This window comes from Salvelinus namaycush, chromosome 16 (genome assembly GCF_016432855.1).
Source record: "Salvelinus namaycush isolate Seneca chromosome 16, SaNama_1.0, whole genome shotgun sequence".
In the NCBI taxonomy this organism is placed as follows: Eukaryota; Metazoa; Chordata; class Actinopteri; order Salmoniformes; family Salmonidae; genus Salvelinus; species Salvelinus namaycush.
The window spans coordinates 16,930,057-16,953,938 of NC_052322.1; the positions used below are offsets into that span (position 1 = coordinate 16,930,057).

Sequence of the window (23,882 nt, forward strand, 5' to 3'; positions counted from 1 at the left end):
ATTGTTTTTATTTACTTTTCTGCTCTTTTTCACACCAGTATCTCTACTTGCACATCATCATCTGCTCATTTATCACTCCAGTGTTAATCTGCTAAATTGTAATTACTTCGCTACTATGGCCTATTTATTGCCTACCTCCTCACGCCATTTGCACACACTGTATATAGACTTTTTTTCTATTATGTTATTGACTGTATGCTTGTTTATTCCATGTGTAACTCTGTGTCGTTGTTTGTGTCGCACTGCTTTGCTTTATCTTGGCCAGGTCGCAGTTGTAAATGAGAATTTGTTCTCAACTAGCTTACCTGGTTAAATAAAGGTGAAATAAATCAAATAAAATAAACTTTATCATACTGATTTGTTGATAGATGATCAATAGACTGAGACGGTAACAATTCACTGTAGGTGTCCTTATGAATGCATTCATAAAGCCTTTACAACAGCTATATAGCACATACCATTTGTCATAAGCTTCCATAAGTAGTTCTAAATAGTTATGAGTAACGGCATAAGCTGTAATTAAACTATTTTTAATGGGTGTTAGAGATGACTGTTCATCCTGTTGTCATATACTCTGTCAACTGTTAATAACAATTGCTTTTACACCATCTGCATGACAACTTATGTCATATGTTATTGCATGCTACATAAGAGTCTACATACCATGTGTTATAACAGGGTGTTATGTAATTTACCAACCTCTGTGTACCATTATTACATTTCATGGAATGATCGATGTCATAACCATGTGATCTGCCCTTAATATAATGTGCAAAGAAACCATAAGTAAAGTGACATTAATTTGAAGTGTTTGACAATGAGACAATAAACTGGTCTGAGCTGTACAAAATGGACCACGTCCTGGTATAAAAAATATAAAACGTAACATGCAACAATTTCAAAGATTTTACTTAGTTTCAGTTCAAATAAGGAAATCGGTCAATTGAAATAAATGTGTTAGGCCCTAATCTATGGATTCCACATGACTGGGAATACAGATATGCATCTGTTGGTCACAGGTATATTAGAAAAAAAGATAGAGGCGTGGATCAGAAAACCAGTCAGTATCTGGTGTGACCACCATTTTCCTCATGCAGCGCAACACACCTTCACATAGAGTTGATAAGTCTGTTGATTGTGGCCTGTGGAATGTTGTCCCACTCCTCTTCAATGGCTGTGTGAAGTTGCTGGATATTGGCGAGAACTGGAACACGCTGTCGTATACATCAATCCAGAGCATCCCAAACATGCTCAATGGGTGATACGTCTGGTGAGTATGCAGGTCATGGAAGAACTGGGACATTTTCAGCTTCCAGGAATTGTGTACAGATCCTTGTGACATGGGGCTGTGCATTATCATGCTGAAACATGATAATGATGGCGGCGGATGAATGGCACGACAATGCACCTCAGGATCTCATCACGGTATCTCTGTGCATTAAAATTGCCATCAATAAAATGCAATTGTGTTCGTTGTCCGTAGCTTATGCCTGCCAATACCATAACCCCACCGCCACCATGGGGCACTCTGTTTACAAGGTTGACATCAGCAAACCGCTCACCCACACAACGCCATACATGTGGTCTGCGGTTGTGAGGCCGGTTGGACGTCCTGCCAAAGTCAAGGGGTATGAATACTTTCTGAAGGCACTGTATATTATGAAAAAATGGCTTGTTAGTTAAAGTAACTAAGTAATAAGTAGTTGACGTTGCAATTGCGTTACTTTTACGACCCACGGATGGCAGTGGGGAACCGTCAAGGCAATCTATACGTTCAGAGAAGGCCCAATTATAAAATAATTGTTGTATTTTTTAAATATAAATGTCGTTTTAATTTAAATTTTATCTTTTGAATAATATTTCAATGGTATTCTGATTATATTCTTCTTTACAATTACATTCTGATTTAATCTCTTCCGTTTGTGTTGGAAAGGGTTAAAACTGAGGAGAAAAAATATCTAATCAGGATTTTTCTTTGGTGGTTTCTGTTGAGATAAATCTAGCTAGATAGCTCACCAGGCGCTAAGCCCTCAGAAGCTCGATAGAAGACATCTGCCATTCAACTGAGCAGAATTTTGTAGTGACAGTGGAATCAACCAATCACATTTTGACTTGTAATGGGTGGGAACAGTTTTTTTATTGCAGCTCACTTGCTGTTGTTAGCTATCTCTGAAAATAATGCATTATGTGTGTGAAACGTTGTTTCATTTAAACTTTAGATCACTGGTTACTTTATGTTCTGAACTGTTGTCACTTTTGGTAATAGTGTTATATTGATGGCGTTAGGTGGGTTACCATAAGTTAATGTAAGCACTGTGGTTGTTGTTACTGGTAATGTTAGTGTGGGTTCTGTCTCTGTGATTTTCTTGATTATTTAATTTGGTACAAAGAAATTTCCCCCACTGAAAGGCAAGGTTCAATAGCCACGGTTCGCAGCTGACGGACGGCTTTAGCTATCTAGCTAACGTTAGCTATCTGCTAGCACTAGCTAGCTAACTTCACTAGCTACAGGTGGAATAAAAAAACATACTCTTTGTCACGTTACACATTTACATCCTATTTTACTTGCACAATTACCTTTTCATCTTTTTGTGCCCCAGCAACCTTGATTGTGTTGTAAAAATTCTATTTGATTCCATTTCGTTTAAAAGTGTTTGTGTATTTTTTTGCAAGTTGATGGCATTATAATGTGTCCTTTTTATACCAGGACGTGGTCTAATTTGTTCAACTCAGAGCTGTTTATTGTCTCGTTGTCAAAAGAAAGAAAATCCTAAGTACATATGTGCTCCCATTTGCCCATGTTTGTTGGAGATCCTTTGAATTGTAAAGTTTTATGATAGTTTCAACTCATCCTGTGGTATAAGCACACTCATAACTGTTTTATAACATTTCAAATTAATGTCACTTTATTAAGTGCATATGACATGGTTATGACATCAGTCATTTCATGAAATGTAATAATGTGACACAGAGGTTGGTAAATGACATAACACCCTGCTCTAACACATGGTATGTAGACTCTTATGTAGCATACAATAACATATGGCATAAGTTGTCATGTAGACTGTTTAATAGCAGTTGTTATTAACAGTTGACATTAGAGCATATGACAACGGGATGAACAGTTATCTGTAACACTCATCAAAACAAGTTTAATTACATATTATGCCGTTACTCATAACTATTTAAAGCTACTTACGACAGCTTATGACAAATGTTAGATTGTGCTATATAGCTGTGATAAATGCTTTATGAATACATTCCAAAGGACACCTACAGTAAAGTGTTACTGACTGAGACTGATGGTACTCACGTATATCGATGACACAGGGATTCGATGCAGATCAGCACTCGCACATTGTCCCTGGCTCTCAGCTGACTCTTACTCCTCTTCACCTCATTGTGGTCTTCAGGGAGAAAACAGGGAGAAAACATCTGAGGTCAGACATTATCCTGCTTAGAAACACCTCTGAATAAAAGGTCACAGAGTCCTCTGAAAATATATAATATTTTAGCAAAATATCTGTATAAATGGGGCCTCATTCATTGTCTTGATATTGAATTCCAACTTCCAAATCAATATATTTCCCAAGATGATTCCCTGTTAATTAGATTTCCTTATTGTAGAGAAGCATTCCCTACCGATATGAACATTAGCAGAGAACTGGTAGATCCCTGTGACGGGAGCCGTGAATCGTCCTGTGGATTGGTCCATTCCTGTCCCTCTGAGGAAGGCACCTTTAGCAAGAGGCTGGAAGGAGAAATACAATGTGACATGTGGAATGGAGTTATACAATGACTGACAGATAAAAAATACCAAATTTTACATCTCAATTTTGGGCTCAATTGATATCTGTACGTCTGCCAAAGTGAACACCCGAGCAATCAATCCAAACTTTTCCAACTGACATTTCTTAAACTTGGTATATGTCTACTCTTAAAGGACCAATCAGCAGTTGAAACAATAACAAAGCGTATCCCTGCCACTGTTTTGGTAAAATGCTGAGGGATGGGGCTGGAGAAATGTAATCACTCTCAAATTCATAGATAGAGCTATGGATTCAAGGACTGACCATCCATGGTATCAAAGTTATAGTTTTAACCATGTTTTGAGGCTATACAGTGTTTGTTTACATTTACTTTGTTAACAAACATTGGAGTAAAACAAGCTTATACTTTGGGTTCTGATGGGGTACGACAGTTAAACTAAGCTCATGAGAACTGTATAAGATATATTCTTCAAGAATCAATGGGTACATATCATTCATTTATAAATCCAAAAATGGATGTAGCAACTGCTGATTGCCACTTTAACCTCCCGCCTCAGAATGTCCCTGGGCATAGTTCTTCCACTACAGCATGCTAATTTAAACAGAGTATAAATTTGTCCTCTCCACACCATATTACAAGTCACAGACAGAGTGCCTTTTGTGTGCCGACCCAGAAAGTGATGTGGAGCATTGCATTTTTGACTAAGGAGCCAGTCTGAGCTCCAGCCTGGTACTGCTTTGTCAGACTCTAGGGAAGGAGTGATTCTTATACATCAAGTGGATATAACCAGAATCATTGCTGGTTCAAATCAAATATTCAAACATGGCTAAAAGAAAGAAAATTGAAAGATAGAAACCTGATTGTGAATATTAACATGGACTTGATATTGTGTACTGAATGGTTTAGAGTAAGACAAGAGGATACAAAAGATGTTCAAGGGGGTGACCAAATACTTCACAAGCGTCTACATCCTTTACAAACTTCTCGATTGTTCCTCCAAAACGTACCGTCTGAAAGTTCTGTAACTCCATCAGTGTCTTCTTGTCGATAACCACAGGTCCTTTGAGTTTACAGTGGAAGGCTTCCTCTATCCTCCTGTAAGAGGTCATTCCTTCCAGGGTGATGTGGGCCGTGGGTATCTGACTAGGACTGGTACTGGTCTGCCTATCCACTGCAGCAGTTCTCCTCTCTGTAGCTTCTGATTAAAACACAGAAGGAATATGAGATAATCTAAAGAAATAATAAAGAAAGATGACACGAATATGGACTTAACTTTAAACTATAAAAAAACTTTCTCTGGCACTACAGTACACCAATAGAGTAGTGAGCTTGCTGACCCAATATCTACCGTGGATGGTCAGGTACTAATGAAATACTTCCGCCTTCACTGAGACAATGATCCATCAGTAGTAACAATCAATCACCAATGTCTTGAAATCAAGTCCTCCTATACACAGCGAAGGACCAGATGAGACTTTATCACATGTTGTGTCTTTATATGACATTTTAGGACTTTATATGATGTCACCTTTTATCATCTTTTTGAACTCCTGGAGGAGGACTTCCTGGGTGACCTCTGCCCCGGGAGATCCAGGTGGTCCCTGGGGGCCTGGGGGGCCAGGAGGACCTGGTGGCCCGGGCTGACAGAGACCAGGAAATAATAACACATTACATAATAATATAGGATCATATGAATAAGAAGATAATCTACTGTACAGCAGTGGAGGCTGCTGAGGGGAGGAAGGCTCATAATAATGTCTGGAATGGTATCAAACACATCAAACATGTGGTTTCCATGTGGTTGATACCATTCCATTGACTCCATTCCAGCCATTATTATGAGCCATCCTCCACTCAGCAGCCTCCACTGCTGTGAACACGATTTGAAACAGAAACTTGTTTCAATATTCAAACAACCAATATTCTACTTATGTATCGTACTAGATGCTTCGTGACCAATGTAATGAACGAACCAGTGCTTGATCAGCTAATTTCTTTGAACCACCACTGAAGCCATTGTTATATTTACCAGTGGCCTTTTGCGTTTGCGGCACTTCCCAGGGAAGTTGCCTACAGGTCGTTTCACAAAGTCCATCCATGATCCCAGGGGATCCACTCTCTGGTTGTCAGGATTCTATAGGATACATGAGACAGAGAAACCCATGAGACATTTTTCATTCAACATCAAACCATTTCAGAGGTCTGATTTTGCAACGAAGACAGGCCTACTATAAATCAATGATACATCAAGGAGAGGCAGGTGTACCTACCTACATAAACCTGGCTGATTGATGGTGAGCATTAAACAAGTGCCCAGTGAAATAAAGTGTGATTAAGGGTTTTGCCAGAATGTACTTACAATCAAGCTAGTCCCAAACTGTTGCATTTTGTTCTTATTCCTCAATCAAAATGGCTCTTTAAGGAGAACAGTGCTAATTGCAAGATTCATCAGATATTTCAGTCTGGAATCATTTCGCCCACTGGCACACAATGCAAAGTATTGTAACTATGTAACTGAATCCAATGAGTCATAATTTCTGCTTACCCTCCATTGGAAAATCTTGCTTTAAGATACTATTAAATGGTGCCAGACATCAAGGCAGGTCACACTGTTAAGCGAACTCTCTTTCATTCTTTCTCTCTCTCTCCGTGTCTCCTTGCCGATCTACTGCCATTCCAGAGAGAGGGAAGAAGGCTTTTTGTGTCGTATCTTTCACTTTGCCAATTATGTTCAGTCACTTTTTCTTTCCAAGACTCTCCCTGTTTGCTTGTTTTTTCTCTCCAGATAACTCACTCAGGTGCCACGTCAATTCTTATTTGCCTAATAGGGTCAAAGGAAAATAAACAAGACTTCTGAAGTGATTTTTTTCAACACAAACATTTCCATGAGCATACTGTGCATTCAGGACTCCCTGAAAAATGACTCTATCCATAGGATATTTTAGTGACCAATTAGCCTACGACAAGATTTCTAAACATCCAACAACACTTTCACCTATACCTAGCTACAAACATACCAGCAATGAAATGTTTTTTTGGCCCACAATTGAAAATGTAAGCTATAACAGGAAGAAAATGACCGAAACGACCTTGATGAACACAATAATAGATATGGTGGCATACCATAAAAGTCAACAGAGGCTGTTGAAGAAGTGCATGGACGTACATGATTTCTAATACCATAAAAGTCAACAGAGGCTGTTGAAGAAGTGCATGGACGTACATGATTTCTAATACCATAAAAGTCAACAGAGGCTGTTGAAGAAGTGCATGGACGTACATGATTTCTAATACCATAAAAGTCAACAGAGGCTGTTGAAGAAGTGCATGGACGTACATGATTTCTAATACCATAAAAGTCAACAGAGGCTGTTGAAGAAGTGCATGGACGTACATGATTTCTAATACCATAAAAGTCAACAGAGGCTGTTGAAGAAGTGCATGGACGTACATGATTTCTAATACCATAAAAGTCAACAGAGGCTGTTGAAGAAGTGCATGGACGTACATGATTTCTAATACCATAAAAGTCAACAGAGGCTGTTGAAGAAGTGCATGGACGTACATGATTTCTAATACCATAAAAGTCAACAGAGGCTGTTGAAGAAGTGCATGGACGTACATGATTTCTAATACCATAAAAGTCAACAGAGGCTGTTGAAGAAGTGCATGGACGTACATGATTTCTAATACCATAAAAGTCAACAGAGGCTGTTGAAGAAGTGCATGGACGTACATGATTTCTAATACCATAAAAGTCAACCGAGGCTGTTGAAGAAGTGCATGGACGTACATGATTTCTAATACCATAAAAGTCAACAGAGGCTGTTGAAGAAGTGCATGGACGTACATGATTGCTAATACCATAAAAGTCAACAGAGGCTGTTGAAGAAGTGCATGGACGTACATGATTTCTAATACCATAAAAGTCAACAGAGGCTGTTGAAGAAGTGCATGGACGTACATGATTTCTAATACCATAAAAGTCAACAGAGGCTGTTGAAGAAGTGCATGGACGTACATGATTTCTAAGCGGAAACTCCCTCATGATACTCATGATACTACTTCCGGCGCCGACCGAGATGGCCGCCTCGCTTCGCGTTCCTAGCAAACTATGCAGTATTTTGTTTTTTTATGTGTTATTCCTTACATTGGTACCCCAGGTAATCTTAGGTTTCATTACATACAGTCGGGAGGAACTACTGAATATAAGAGCAACATCAACTCACCATCGTTACAACCAGGAATATGACTCTCCCGAAGCGGATCCTGTGTTTTGCCTTCCACCCAATACAATGGATCTGATCCCAGCCGGTGACCCTAAACAACGACGCCGTAAAAGGGGCAAAGGAAGCGGTCTCCTGGTCAGACTTCAGAGACGGGCACATCGCGCTCCACTCCCTAGCATACTACTTGCCAATGTCCAGTCTCTTGACAATAAGGTTGATGAAATCCGAGCAAGGGTAACATTCCAGAGAGACATCAGGGATTGTAACGTTCTTTGCTTCACGGAAACATGGCTCACTCGAGAGACGCTAACGGAGTCGGTGCAGCCAGCTGGTTTCTTCACGCATCGCGCCGACAGAAACAAACATCTTTCTGGTAAGAAGAGGGGCGGGGGTGTATGCCTTATGATCAACGAGACGTGGTGTGATCATAACAACATACAGGAACTCAAGTCATTCTGTTCACCAGATTTAGAATTCCTCACAATCAAATGTCGACCGCATTATCTACCAAGGGAATTCTCTTCGATTATAATCACAGCCGTATATATTCCCCCCCAAGCAGACACATCGATGGCCCTGAACGAACTTTATCTGACTCTTTGTAAACTGGAAACCACACACCCTGAGGATGTATTCATCGTAGCTGGGGATTTTAACAAGGCTAATCTGAAAACAAAACTCCCTAAATTCTATCAGCATATCGATTGTGCTACCAGGGCTGGTAAAACCTTGGATCATTGTTATACTAACTTCCGCGACGCATATAAGGCCCTCCCCCGCCCTCCTTTCGGAAAAGCTGACCACGACTCCATTTTGTTGCTTCCAGCCTACAAACAGAAACTAAAACAACAAGCTCCCGCGCTCAGGTCTGTTCAACGCTGGTCCGACCAATCTGATTCCACGCTTCAAGACTGCTTCGATCACGTGGATTGGGATATGTTCCGCATTGCGTCCAACAACAACATTGACGAATACGCTGATTCGGTGAGCGAGTTCATTAGAAAGTGCATTGACGATGTCGTACCCACAGCAACGATTAAAACATTCCCAAACCAGAAACTGTGGATTGATGGCAACATTCGCGTGAAACTGAAAGCGCGAACCACTGCTTTTAACCAGGGCAAGGTGACCGGAAACATGACCGAATACAAACAGTGTAGCTATTCCCTCCGCAAGGCAATCAAACAAGCTAAGTCCCAGTATAGAGACAAAGTAGAGTCGCAATTCAACAGCTCAGACACAAGAGGTATGTGGCAGGGTCTACAGTCAATCACGGATTACAAAAAGAAAACCAGCCCCGTCGCGGACCAGGATGTCTTGCTCCCAGACAGACTAAATAACTTTTTTGCTCGCTTTGAGGACAATACAGTGCCACTGACACGGCCCGCTACCAAAACCTGCGGGCTCTCCTTCACTGCAGCCAAGGTGAGTAAAACATTTAAACGTGTTAACCCTCGCAGGGCTGCAGGCCCAGACGGCATTCCCAGCCGCGTCCTCAGAGCATGCGCAGACCAGCTGGCTGGTGTGTTTAAGGACATATTCAATCAATCCTTATCCCAGTATGCTGTTCCCACATGCTTCAAGAGGGCCACCATTGTTCCTGTTCCCAAGAAAGCTAAGGTAACTGAGCTAAACGACTACCGCCCCGTAGCACTCACTTCTGTCATCATGAAGTGCTTTGAGAGACTAGTCAAGGACCATATCACCTCCACCCTACCTGACACCCTAGACCCACTCCAATTTGCTTACCGACCCAATAGGTCCACAGACGACGCAATCGTAACCACACTGCACACTGCCCTAACTCATCTGGACAAGAGGATTACCTATGTGAGAATGCTGTTCATCGACTACAGCTCAGCATTTAACACCATAGTACCCTCCAAACTCGTCATCAAGCTCGAGACCCTGGGTCTCGACCCCGCCCTGTGCAACTGGGTCCTGGACTTCCTGACGGGCCGCCCCCAGGTGGTGAGGGTAGGTAACAACATCTCCACCCCGCTGATCCTCAACACTGGGGCCCCACAAGGGTGCGTTCTGAGCCCTCTCCTGTACTCCCTGGTCATCCACGACTGTGTGGCCATGCACGCCTCCAACTCAATCATCAAGTTTGCAGACGACACTACAGTGGTAGGCTTGATTACCAACAACGACGAGACGGCCTACAGGGAGGAGGTGAGGGCCCTCGGAGTGTGGTGTCAGGAAAATAACCTCACACTCAACGTCAACAAAACAAAGGAGATGATTGTGGACTTCAGGAAACAGCAGAGGGAGCACCCCCCTATCCACATCGACGGGACAGTAGTGGAGAAGGTGGAAAGTTTTAAGTTCCTCGGTGTACACATCACGGACAAACTGAATTGGTCCACCCACACAGACAGCGTTGTGAAGAAGGCGCAGCAGCACCTCTTCAACCTCAGGAGGCTGAAGAAATTCGGCTTGTCACCAAAAGCACTCACAAACTTCTACAGATGCACAATCGAGAGCATCCTGTCGGGTTGTATCACCGCCTGGTACGACAACTGCTCCGCCCACAACCGTAAGGCTCTCCAGAGGGTAGTGAGGTCTGCACAACGCATCACCGGGGGCAAACTACCTGCCCTCCAGGACACCTACACCACCCGATGTCACAGGAAGGCCATAAAGATCATCAAGGACAACAACCACCCGAGCCACTGCCTGTTCACCCCGCTATCATCCAGAAGGCGAGGTCAGTACAGGTGCATCAAAGCAGGGACCGAGAGACTGAAAAACAGCTTCTATCTCAAGGCCATCAGACTGTTAAACAGCCACCACTAACATTTAGTGGCCGCTGCCAACATACTGACTCAACTCCAGCCACTTTAATAATGGGAATTGATGGAAATTATGTAAAAATGTATCACTAGCCACTTTAAACAATGCCACTTAATATAATGTTTACATACCCTACATTACTCATCTCATATGTATATGTATATACTGTACTGTATATCATCCACTGCATCTTGCCATCTTTATGTAATACATGTATCACTAGCCACTTTAAACTATGCCACTTTATGTTTACATACCCTACATTACTCATCTCATATGTATAGACTGTATACTATACCATCTACTGCATCTTGCCTATGCCGTTCTGTACCATCACTCATTCATATATCTTTATGTACATATTCTTTATCCCTTTACACTTGTGTGTATAAGGTAGTAGTTGTGGAATTGTTAGGTTAGATTACTTGTTGGTTATTACTGCATTGTCGGAACTAGAAGCACAAGCATTTCGCTACACTCGCATTAACATCTGCTAACCATGTGTATGTGACAAATAAAATTTGATTTGATTTGATTTGATAGTGGTGATGATTGTAGACCTTTGATTGACATGCAAGGATTCTGGATGTGTGGTGATGTTATACTTTTGTTGAAGAAAAACACCCTCACATATCTCATTTATCAAAATGAAAGGCCTCTGCCACCAAATAATTCTAACCCTAACCCACCCTGGCTGACGTTATTTCATTTGGGTGAAAAGCGATGCTGTATGAATTCCAATAACCACAAAATGCCTTGAATCCTCCCCAAGCAAAGGCCTTCTTCCTCCTCCCAAAACATCAAGTGACTGTGGTGGAGATAAAAGAGGAGATTAAGACGAGCCATGAAGGTGAGCTGTCTGAAATTGTATTTATTTAGGTTTGGCAGGAGGACACGGATCACTTATCTGCATAACTAACATGCCTCCTTTTCTTGACAGGAAGAGAGACTCGCCTCTTGTACTGTTCAAAAGCAACAAAGTAACCCCTTGTTTGTCTTGTCTTCAATATACTGGAATAAAAAAAGGTTTTATATTTTGGGTTTGTTTTTCTCTCCGTCTTCTCTCTTCTCTCTTTTCTTGTGACGGCAGACAAAATAAACAAGTTAAGTAACACAGTGGCTTGTGCATGTTAGACGTCTGTGGGTTTTTGTTGTGTTTTTGAAGCCTGGAGACAGATAAACGGCAGACAGATTTTGTCAAGCCTAAGATACTGTTACTGCATAATCCACCACATCTTTTCCATAACACTGCAACACTGCCCGGGCCATTTAATTGGTTATACTGAACCTTTTTTTCTTTCTACAGCTCATGCTGCATAGGAATTATCTCTAATTATACCTCTCACTTTCATACCAACCTTAAAAGCTCATAGGAAAAATTATTTGCGCTTGAGACGCCGAAAAAATCTGAAAGAGCTGCCTGCAACTCTATTCCTAAACCACACGTTTGATTTAAACACCGACAATAATCACTGAGGACCCTCTCTGACAACTCTGTTTGATTGAAGTGATGCACACTGAACATTGACAGCAGGTGAAACGCAAAACAAGGACCTTAACGCGACGCCTGACGGTTCATCCTGCAAGTCTCAAAATAACTGCACCTCTCCTCTCACATTGATGTCATACATAGATCATCATACTGTATGTCAGATGTTTTTAGACCACCTCAAGTCAGCCCACACATGCAACTTATAATTATATATGCTACCATAGCTATTCCCTGCATAATAATAGCACTGATAGGACAGGAGGCCTCTCTTTCTGCTTGTTATCGTCTTGTATTGTTAGCACACGCATTTGTAATTAAACGCGTAAAACTGTGCCCTAAAGGATTTTCGATATTTTAGGAAGTTGGCCTGTAACCAAGGTAATTATAACTGTTATTCGAACTGCAAAATGGAGCAAATCACTTTTTGACACTTTTATACCGTGTGTAACACAACATATCATGAGAATTGCTATTTGGTGTCAGGAGTGCATCAATCAAACATTAAGTCATGAGGATTTTAAGATCTGTTCAAGTCTTTTATCTTTCTAGTATGGACACACATTCCTCACTTTCATTGATCGTGCTGTACATCACTCAGCATAATATTTTTGCTACCATGACATCCAATAGTGATAGATGGTGGCGCTTCCATAGCTGGCAAGAAATTATGATTCAATGCACCTCAGTGAAACTATCTTCAATATTCCCCAGATGAAGGACTGAGTCCATACACAGAGAACTTAAAATCCCATTGCATGACGAAATAGAAAAACTGTCAGTTACTGTATGTTTAATCCAGTTCCTATTGAGTGTGGCGCAAATTAAACAATGTTCTCACTCACATACCTTTATATCAGCGCGTACAGCACATGAACAAAGTGAACAGAGGATAGATACAGGTATCAATCTGTATTCCCTTTGATCCCGGCTGTTGTATGAGTGCCATCCAATGGCCGTGTCTTTCAACAGCTGTGAGAGCACACCACTCCAGTGGTGATTTGGAAAATGTGTCAGACATTCTTAAGGTGTCAAACTAAAAGGTATCCCTCAGAACATCAAACACTGTTTGTTTGGCTCATCGGTGGGGGCTTTATTCATACTGAAGGGATGGTGTATATTGCTACATGCCCCGATCCTTATAGTGCAATGAACTTTACTTACAAATATGTGACAACTATATATGATGAGCATCCCAGTTTGTATGCATGATGTACAATATCATGACACTTTTGCAACACTATGTTGTTGAACATTGCATGTAAGGTTGCAAATATGTAATAGCCTACCTACAATGTATGCGATTCACCAATTTAATTACTGCTTCATTATATCCATGATCATTCAGGAAACAGTTGCTAGAGTCGTGATGAATAATCCCTTTACATGCATCTCTTTATTAAAGTGACTAGTGTTCCATTATTAAAGTGGCCAGTCATTTCAAGTCTATGTATATGCTGCCCTATATACATAGACTTGAAGTCACTGGCCACTTTAATAATGGAACACTAGTCACTTTAATAATGTTTACATATTTTTGCTTTACTCATCTCATATGTATATACTGTATTCTATTTTACTGTATTTAGTCTATACCACTCCAACATTGCTCATCCTAATATTTATATATTCCTTAATTCCATTATTTTACTTGTAGGTTGTGTGTATTGTGTGTATTGTTGTGAATTGTTAGATATTACTGCACTGTTGGAGCTAGAAACACAAGCATTTCGCTACACCCGCAATAACATCTGCTAAACACGTGTATGTGACAAATAGAATTTGATTTGATTTGTATGTTTGGGGAAATTAGGTAGAATTATATTTGAAGCAATAAAGGGAGGGAAATATGTCCCTGGGGCAGCATGCCATCAAAAACACATGTGCGTTCCAAATGACCAGTTGGTCAAAAGTAGTACACTATGTAGGGAATAGGGTGCCATATGGCCATGGATCCTGATTAAAAGTAGTACACTATGTAGGGAATAGGGTGCCATATGGCCATGGATCCTGATTAAAAGTAGTACACTATGTAGGGAATAGGGTGTCATTTGGAATGCAACCACAGACATAACTGTTAAAACTTGTCTATTTGGCTGCAATAGATACTCAACCAGAACAGCACTCTACATAGCAGGTAGTTTCTGAATCATTAAGAATAATAAGCATTGCCGCCTCCTCTGTAGACATAACAGTATAGCCCATAACTCTTAGCTTGTTTTAATTGAAATGTCCTTATTAACTTGTTACTAAGTATCCATAATTTACTGCTTAAAATGCACCAACTAGTACAGAAAAAATACCTACACCGTGCAAACAATATCTTGTAATGTTAACTGACTGGTCCGTGACAAAGCTCTTAAAATAAAATGTTTGGAATGGACTTGTGCTTTTATCCTGCTGTTTTTACCAAACAAATGTAAACGTGAGAGCAGGGTGCACCAGCCACACCAAAAAATAAGCTTGTAAGATTATGTCTAATGTATGTTTTGTGAACAGGTACATATTTAGTTTGACGTGGGATAGGATGATGTAGAGGCGTCCCTAATCCCTTGTTTTTATATCGTTATAGTCCTTTCGCAGTCATCCATGCATGCGTGTAGGAGGCTAACTAAGGGAGGGCCTATCGCATCCTGGGAGGCAGGGATCCCCAGGCTACAGTAGGGCTGGGCTAGGGGGAACCCACATGCTTCCCCACCGTCACGCATCCACCCGTTCCCCCCTAATGAGCGTCCAATCCACCGCAGTTCTCCCCCGATGCACCTCATAGACAGAGGATTTACCACCACAACACTAAATATGGTGAGACATGGAACCTGTGCAACTGGTGCACCCTGCACGCAACGCTGCACTTTAACTTTGTAGAGATGTCACATAAAAGTTGTTGAGGATATGAGAAAAGTGTAGGCCTTCGGATATTAACCACATGAAACATAGACACCATTTTAATCTCTAGAGTGCTAACAAATTATCAAATGATATGACTGTAAAGGATCAAGCCAGTTTCAAGTCACACTATTTGTGGGTATGCTGCACGTACACATATTCCTATGGTGTAGCCGTCATATCTTCTTTCTTTTCTTTCCACAAAACAACTGCTGCAGTGTCAACATGCCGTAGATATTTATGCAAACATTGAATGTGCATTCCTTTCCAGTGAAGACATGTAAGAGCTACTAAAGCAATCAAATGTATTCATGAAACCTCCTAGGGAATAATAACTGTGCTTTAGTCAAAAAATCTGCAGAGAGTCTGATTGCTGACACACCTGCTTTGTGTTCAAATTATAGTCTTCAAATTGCTCAAATGGGGCCTATTTCCCCCTATATCTGTGGTAGGTAAGAGGATCCATTAAAAATGACTCTGGCTCCACTTCCATATCAAACTGAAAACTCGACAGTTTTTCCAAACCTAGTTTCAAAAACTATTTGATATACTTAATTTGTAGAGCACAAAGTTCTGAAAAACTTTTTGTGCTTGATTGAACTTGCAATGGTGTCACGACTTCCACCGAAGTCGGTCCCTCTCCTTGTTTGGGCGGCGTTCAGCGGTCGACGTCACCGGTCTTCTAGCCATCGCCGATCCACCTTTCATTTTCCATTTGTTTTGTCTTGTCTTCCCACACACCTGGTTTCAATTCCATCATTACATGTTGTGTATTTTACCCTCTGTTCCCCCCATGTCCTTGTCCGGAATTGTTTATTGTAGTGCTTGTGCACGTTATGCTGGTGTGTAACGGGTTTTGTTTACCCATTGATTTATTGTTCTGTTTACAGTGGTTTTATTTATTAAACTGCGCCGTTGTAAATCAGTTTTTGCTCTCCTGCGCCTGACTTCTCTGCCGCCAGTACGCCAGTACCACTACAAATGGAACTAATAGAGAAGTCCCAAGCATGCAAATCATGCCCACCAGGCACTCCAGACAGGGTAAAGCAAACACTCAAAGTATTTTAAAATTGTTCAAATAGTATTTGATCCCAGGTCTGAGTTATGCTCCATGGTTTTATTCACTGTGGAATGCACCAGGTAGATACTGTAGACACTCATGAGATCTTTTCTTCTCTTATGTGCTCCATAGCCTCCATTTGTGGTTCCACTCTACCACATAAGTGCAGAGTCCTCCGTTCTGTTAGGTTTAAGCACTTTTATTGTGTAAGTACTGTGCTCACTTACTTTATGAGGTATTAAAAACATGTTGTAAGTAGAAAAGCACAAAATATAAGAGGGAAATAAAAATTTAATTCATCGTTCATCTGAAAGGCAAATTTGAATACATGCCAAATTCTCCCTGGCTTCAACACCCATCAAATGCAGGTCTGATGTAAATATCACAGCAAAAAAGAAATACATAACTCTTTTCTACAAACAACAATGGCTCTGAAAACGATTCAAGGATTGCCAACATTTTAACAATCATTTGCACGGCAGTAGGCGTATACACCCCCATATTATTCTTTACTTTCAAGACTCCAGTCCAATGTGAATCTGAGGTAGAGGAACATGACCAGCACATGATACGTATCAGGCAAGATTAAGGGATTTCTATAAATCTGGCATCAATTAGAAGTTATTAAAATAAGAGGTAATCCAAATAAAACAGGACCTCTTTGCCTAATATATATAAAAAAAAGTTTTATTTCAAGGGGAATATCGTCCTAACAGTTAATTTTACTTGTAGATTTTAGATATAATGACAAAGGGCTGCTTATTGTTATTATAGCGGTCTGTCAGGATTTCAATGAGTGCATAAATTGATTGTGCAATGTGTAACTAAACAATGGTCATTACGACATGTTATAAATGTCATACTCTCACTATGGCATCCTTGTTCTCACTGTTTCCAATCTTTTGGTTGGATATGGTGATGGGCAAGCTTAGTGGGCTATACTTCCTTTACCTGTGTGTGTGTGTGTGTGTGTGTGTGTGTGTGTGTGTGTGTGTGTGTGTGTGTGTGTGTGTGTGTGTGTGTGTGTGTGTGTGTGTGTGTGTGTGTGTGTGTGTGTGTGTGTGTGTGTGTGTGTGTGTATGGGTGCGTGTGTGTGTGTGTGTGTGTGTGTGTGTGTGTGTGTGTGTGTGTGTGTGTGTGTGTGTGTGTGTGTGTGTGTGTGTGTGTGTGTGTGTGTATGGGTGCGTGTGTGTGTGTGTGTGTGTGTGTGTGTGTGTGTGTGTGTGTGTGTGTGTGTGTGTGTGTGTGTGTGTGTGTGTGTGTGTGTGTGTGTGTGTGTGTGTGTGTGTGTGCGTGTATGGGTGCGTGCGTGCGTGTGTGCGTGCGTGCGTGCATTCCCAGCCCGGTCCCCTGTCTGTGGGGCGATTCAAACAGTGCCACACACCCCTTCATTAATCATGGTGTTGGGATGAGAGAGGGGAAACTCAAGCCCTCCCCCAGGGCACTGCTTAGCCATTACTCAACACGCTAGGTGTGATGTTCGATTTGACTGCCTCAATTACTGACTTCACTGACCGAGCCCTTTGCTGCTCAACACTGACAGATTTCACTGCACTTTGGAAAGAAATGAAATACAAATGTATATATTGTTCACGCAGTTCTGCCCTCACAGTGTATTTACGGTGCTAGTCAGTGAAATCATGATAGAATGGACTGTGAATCATTACCCATCTATGTTATTACTTTGACACATGCCCAGAAAGAATGGTAGAAGAAAATAAATGTGTAGTGCTGTCAGCGATTTTAGCAGACATAATGTTGATTTTGGTGCAAAAAAAATTACTGTTTGGTACAAAAGGTTACTGCTTTGTATCATCTCACCAAATTTCACAAAGTGCACCACTCCACACCTCAATTGTGATCAATTTCAAATGGAAAATCTCTGATGGAATGTGGTCTGCTGCACCCTGCCAACAGCTCGCTCTCACTGGGGTTGGGCCAGATACGAAATGAATGCCATCACAAGAAGACTTTCCACTGCTTGAGCGAAAAGAAAAACATGCAAATGTATAAACTGTTTGGCTTGTTTGAAGATACAAGCCGGTGTTCTCCTGCCAACATCACTTTAATAAGGAGGTTGTTTTCTCCAAAACATTACAGGTAGGGGAGAGTGGGGCAAGTTGAGCCAAAGGGGTTAGTTGAGCCAACCATACACAAAATTAATCATTTGACCAAATATTTAGGAAGAGGTCATCATTTCATGAAGTCTGTGAAGGAAGAAACCACATGGAAAAAGTGGTTAGCAAGTTAGGTCCAAAAAACTGATTTTCACGAAGTCAAATGATTGTATTGTGTTAGAGGTTTCATCTAAACCAAAGTAGATAGTTTTAAGACTCTTCTATACATCGGTTGGGGTTTCTATAAGCTTCAATATAAGGTCCTAAACCCAGCATGAAATTGTATCCTTGTAGCTGTGTGTGCTAATATGGTCTAAATGTTTGCCTTAGTATAAGTTGAGCCAATGGTTAAGCAGATGTAAGTGTTTTCTTCCCAGTTGTAATGCAAGGCATTATCGCTGGGATATGAGGTAACAACAGAGCCTGTGATAAAAGTGTTTAAAAAGTACAAAGTCTGTGTTAAGGTGTAAATCCTGTGTTAAATGATTCAAAAGATGGAAAAAAAGTGATTGTGGTTGTGGTGAATTGTGTTTGGGAAATAAAGATAGGCGTGGTTTTAAAATGGTAGTGGTAATATTTCATTCAGTACAGAAATGTGTAGGCGGCTTAACTTACCCTGTCCCTCTGCTTAACTTACCCTGTCCCGCTGCTCAACTTACCCCATACCCGGGGGAAGTTGTGCTAAGAGACCCCTTTTTTTGGACAAGCTATGTTTTCAAAAACTGTAATGCTTATATGAATTTGGATTATCTCCAGGGATACACCGCATCCTGAAATATATGTAGATATCTTTGTGAGAAAGAATTCTATATTTCCCTTGACTGTTTGAATGTAAAAATGCTGAATGTAAAAAATGGCTCAACTTACCCCACTCTCCCCTACAGGTGTGAGGATTAAGTGATAAAACCTGAACAAACTAAGATTCCATCATGAAATAAAGCTACCAAGCACTGCTTGCAGACATTATCCGTTTTTTACTGGATACATTTTCATTGAACTCTGGATGATATAGCATTCCATTTTGCTGTGGCATTGTCCATATAAAATGCATAGTAAGCAGCCTGGCCTCAGAGCCAATACGAAATATACTTTACGTATTTCTGAGCATCCCCAAGACATATGATACCTACTAATGGTCTAGTTACTTCAGACAGAAACTAATGTAGGGAGGTTGGTCGGCGAGGATGGGTGGGCATAATCCGCAACACTCTAGCAATCTAAAGGCACACTCTAGCAATCCAAAGGTTGAATGTTTGAGTCGTGTCGGGGAAAACTGAACCTTTTAGCTAACCCTTCAGTTAACCCTTATTCTAAAAGTAAATTCACCTAACCTTTGTCATTTTAGTTCTCCTAATCTTTGTTCTTAGTTCCCATAACCGCCAACGTAAATTCTCCCAGTAATTCTCCGTTGTTGTTACAGTGCAACAAGCAACCTGGTATCAGATAAAGATGTGCAATACTATACGTCCTCCAGGATGTATGATGTCACATCATTCAATTCATATGCTATTGTACGACCAGGTAAGATGTATGATACTATAAATCCTACGACCAATATTGAATTCATTATGTAACATAATATAACGTAACCTAGCGTAATGTAATTTATCATACCAAATGGAATGTCACAGATTTACGTACAGAATTAGACAAATATCCCTGAGACCACGTTACAATAAGAAGTGCTCAATTTCTGTAGCCTTAATGAGTCTTCTGTAGCCTAAATGAGTCTTATGTAGCCTAAATTAGTTTTGTTGCATTGTCTAACCTTCAACATCTCCACTCTTTAACTGTAGCTGTAAAGTCTAAACCCCAGGGTCCTCAACTAGAGGTGACAGTATTTGGGCGAGACACTATCTGCCATAACACAGGGTCTTAGGAGTGATTATGTCATTACCCTCAGATTGTGGGAGACAAGATGAAAAGAATGTAAGTGAGGGGGGCACAGGGGGCTAATCCTTGTCGAGGTGTCCTCTTTCAGGACCCTTTCTATGGGGCTTTGTGAGGGGCTTACACGGCACGCTGCCCCAGTTTTTCTGGGCCGCACCGCCCCTATCGGATGTCCCAGACACAGCGGAGTCAGACTGGCCCTGTGAATGACAGCATCAATGGGCTGGGAACAGTACTGCCAAAGCTCTTTAAATATCTGCCCACCTAACTTTCCCAGGAATTACATCATGGCAGTCTGCCTGTGGCCTGTTGCTGGACCATGGGGGGAGATGGAGGGGGGCGGAGGGGGGCTATGGAGACAGAGACACCCTGGGCTCGGGTTGGATAGATGGGAGAGAGAACTGAACAGATATATCCCAGTGGGGTGCAGAAATCCTCAGTCTTCAGCAACCTGGGGGTTGACACAAGGTCATCCTTCAGAGCCTTCTGCTTTTACAGGGCAAACCAAGTCAAATAAACACAGCCAGATCACAATGAGACAGGCTAGGGCTGAATAATGTGTTCTTCTTCTTGAGAATACAGAAACAAATCCTCACTCTATCTATGGCAAATAAAAGTCATAGGCTAACCAACCAACAGGGCAGAGAGGCCACCTGGTAGAGCTTGGACTGGGAGGAAGGGCTGGTATTGAGCGGATGGGGCAGCGAGGGTTATTTCAGAATGCCAACACAATGGGTGGGCTCAAGGCAAAACAAATACCTCATTGGAAACTCCTGGAAATATGTAATACCAGCAATAAACCAATAAATAAGAATGTGAAAGGTCAAATGCTGTTTTTGGACAGGGAAACATAAATGAAAAGTAGATGTATGAATCAGTGGCAACGGAGCATTTTGTGTTTACCCGAGTACCACATGGTGTATTTTCAACAGAAAACAACTTTTACTACACCTTTTTCATATTGTACTTTTGGTGTAAAAATACAAGTTTCTATCTGTTTGCCAATTACTGTCCATATTTTATATTTAAATAAATACTATACTTTGGCTACACATTTAGAGAATGTAGACTAAACTGTCACATCTTCTTATCCCTAATTCACGTTGATTCAAACCCTCTTGAGCCCCGATTTGTCAATATACAATCCTTAAATCTGATAGGCTGGGAAATCGGTGTTAGCCCCCCATAGTGAGGACTAATTGGTGCATTGATCATCCCACATTCCACACATTCTTCAGGAAGTCATCCATTTAGGTTTGCACACATTTCAGACACAACTCACTTTCTCAGGCATGATCCAGTAGGGCAAACCTGTTCTATGCGGTCTATTGCCACTACACCACTACACTCATTCTCTCTATAAAACACTTTGACATGAATTATACATTCATAAAGCCTGAATCAAGTCCAGATAAATTTGTCAGAGCATGTTACCTGCCATGGCCAGTCATTGCAATCCATAATTTAACAAGTTAATTATCAGCTCAAGTATATATCTCAGAATAGATTCCAAGGTTAAGAGAATGCGATCAGATAATTGAGCAGGTTGTTTGAATTTAGGTGGCACTACCACAATGTTATTTTCTATGAGGTTTGTACTTTGATATTCATCAGATAAGGTTATCAAAATCAAAAGTCACAATCCAAATCCGCTAATAAAGTACATTACATATTCCACATACTAATCATAAACATTCTTCTGATGTTCAGCACTCGTAGGATCAGACCAAATATACACATTTCAGCCATAAAGTTTGAAATACACCAGCAGATCAACAGAGCAAAGAGGTTGGAGGCAGCCGCTGGTGACTTCAAAACCACATTTTAGTCAGTTTCAAATCAAACATTACCTTGGTGCTCCCGCCGACCTCTTCGCTGTTGGAGAGGGTAGTGTTGTATGCCTCTGTGTGCTGTGGGGGGGTCTCCTGCGTCCTCTTCCGCTCCTTCTTGGCATCCACCCCTTCCAGCAGAACAAACTGGGTCCAGAACACCACAGCCAGCACGGCCAGCGGCCCACACCACATCTTCAACAAACACTAAATCAACCCAAAGATCCCTGAAACTTCGATCAACTGGCCCAGTGGTCTGTCCAAACTGTCCAACGATTAGGAAGAATAAAGTTATTGCCCGGTTTCAAAAATGCAAGGACTCCAACCAAGATGATTGGACCTCAAACTGGAGGACTACAACAACTCTGACTCCTGGTTTGGCTGCCTGCTACTGCTCTCTTCCTGATGATCTTTGAGCAAGACAGCAGTGTGTTGCAGGAGCTGGAGCACAGCTAACTCTAGCCAGAAAGCCAGGCGGCTTACTCAACTATGAAATGTGGTCCCGGGGAATGACAGATCGGCACAGATCTGACAGCAAATAAACCCATTAGTGAGATTTTTCACGCTTTCTGCTCTGTGGGGGGGAGGAGGGGGATGCAGGGGGCAAAGGAGAGAGAGGCAGAGAGGAGGGGTGATTGAAGCTGGGGGAGGGAGGGAACCCTTGGGTAGAGGTGGATGGTAGAGTTCTTTATCACCCTCTTTCTTGCTCTTTCTCTCACACTGAGCAATGGATCTTCCTCATAGTATTTCGATAGTTGAGTAAAGTGGAAGTCCCATAATAGCTGGGATTTTCTTCAGAGAATACGGCTTGGCATTCAATCCCTCAGTCCTCCTCACACGTGCTTCCCTCAGGAGTAGACAGAGAATGAAAAAAAGTCCAAGGGGAGTTGGAGATGGTCCAATTTTTTTAGCCTTTGGCCTTCCTTCTTCTTTTCTCCTTAAAGGGTATAAAATTGGTCCCCCGCAGCAGCAAATCCAGAGAGAAAACTTCAAAGTGGTGTTAAAAACACTTTGAGGGTTATTAGCAACACAGTCTCTGCTGTCCAGTACACCCAGCTGTACATAACTCACTACTGCTCATTCATCAACCCAGTCCGTCTGCTCTGGGGTGACAAAAACATGTGCAATTTCACCTCAGAGAGCACTGTGTTTGTGTGTGTGGTAGGTCCCTGTTGCTTGCTTGCCTCGTTACACACTCTCACTCTCTCTCCTTCTCTGTTGCTCTCTGTGACTGAGCTTACAGGAGTGCTCACAGTGGAGTTTTATCGTCACTCTCCCTCCCTCTCTCTCTTCTTCCTTCCCCTAGCTGCCTCTATTTTTCTCATCAGTGAATTGGCAACCCCACTGGTTTGTTCAGTCTCTGTTTTATCTCATAGATGAAATGCTTGACTCCTTTTTGGAAAACTGAGGAGGTTCTTTGGCAGACAAACTACAGTGTGTGTGTAGCTCTGTGTTTGGATCCAAATCATATTTAGGAATTTATATACGTACCTTGTGTAATCTGTTGTTTGACAAATTGCCAAATCTGACTGTCCCATGTTGGTGGGGGGCACATAGGCTACATGTACTTGTTCTCATGTTTTTAATAAGTGTTGAAATAGGATCTGCTTTTACAAGGAGTCGCCTCATACAATAGCCTGTCTGGAATGTTCTGGGATGTATTGTTCCTCACTTACATTTGATTGTTACAAAAACAAATACAGTATATAAAGAGTAAGACATGGTTTATAGTAAATCTCTTGATGCTGAACCCTTTTTCAAACAAATTTATGTGGAGACCAGTTCAAATAAGGAATTATTCTCTTGAGAGCAATG

General features: G+C 41.4%; 1 protein-coding gene across 1 annotated transcript in view; it reads right to left on the minus strand.

Annotated features, from left to right (window-relative positions):
* The window catches only part of c1qtnf12 (C1q and TNF related 12), a 28,233-nt gene extending 4,955 nt beyond the window's left edge, over nucleotides 1-23,278 (minus strand). The window contains exons 1-6 of the mRNA XM_039010054.1: nucleotides 22,089-23,278; nucleotides 5,801-5,905; nucleotides 5,300-5,411; nucleotides 4,779-4,969; nucleotides 3,643-3,751; nucleotides 3,314-3,407 (exon numbers count right to left, since the gene is read on the minus strand). Of these exons, the coding sequence (XP_038865982.1) occupies nucleotides 3,314-3,407; nucleotides 3,643-3,751; nucleotides 4,779-4,969; nucleotides 5,300-5,411; nucleotides 5,801-5,905; nucleotides 22,089-22,262 (785 nt within the window). The 5' untranslated portion in view covers nucleotides 22,263-23,278. The remainder of the gene's footprint in view (nucleotides 1-3,313; nucleotides 3,408-3,642; nucleotides 3,752-4,778; nucleotides 4,970-5,299; nucleotides 5,412-5,800; nucleotides 5,906-22,088) is intronic.
* Between the last annotated feature and the right edge of the window lie 604 nt (nucleotides 23,279-23,882).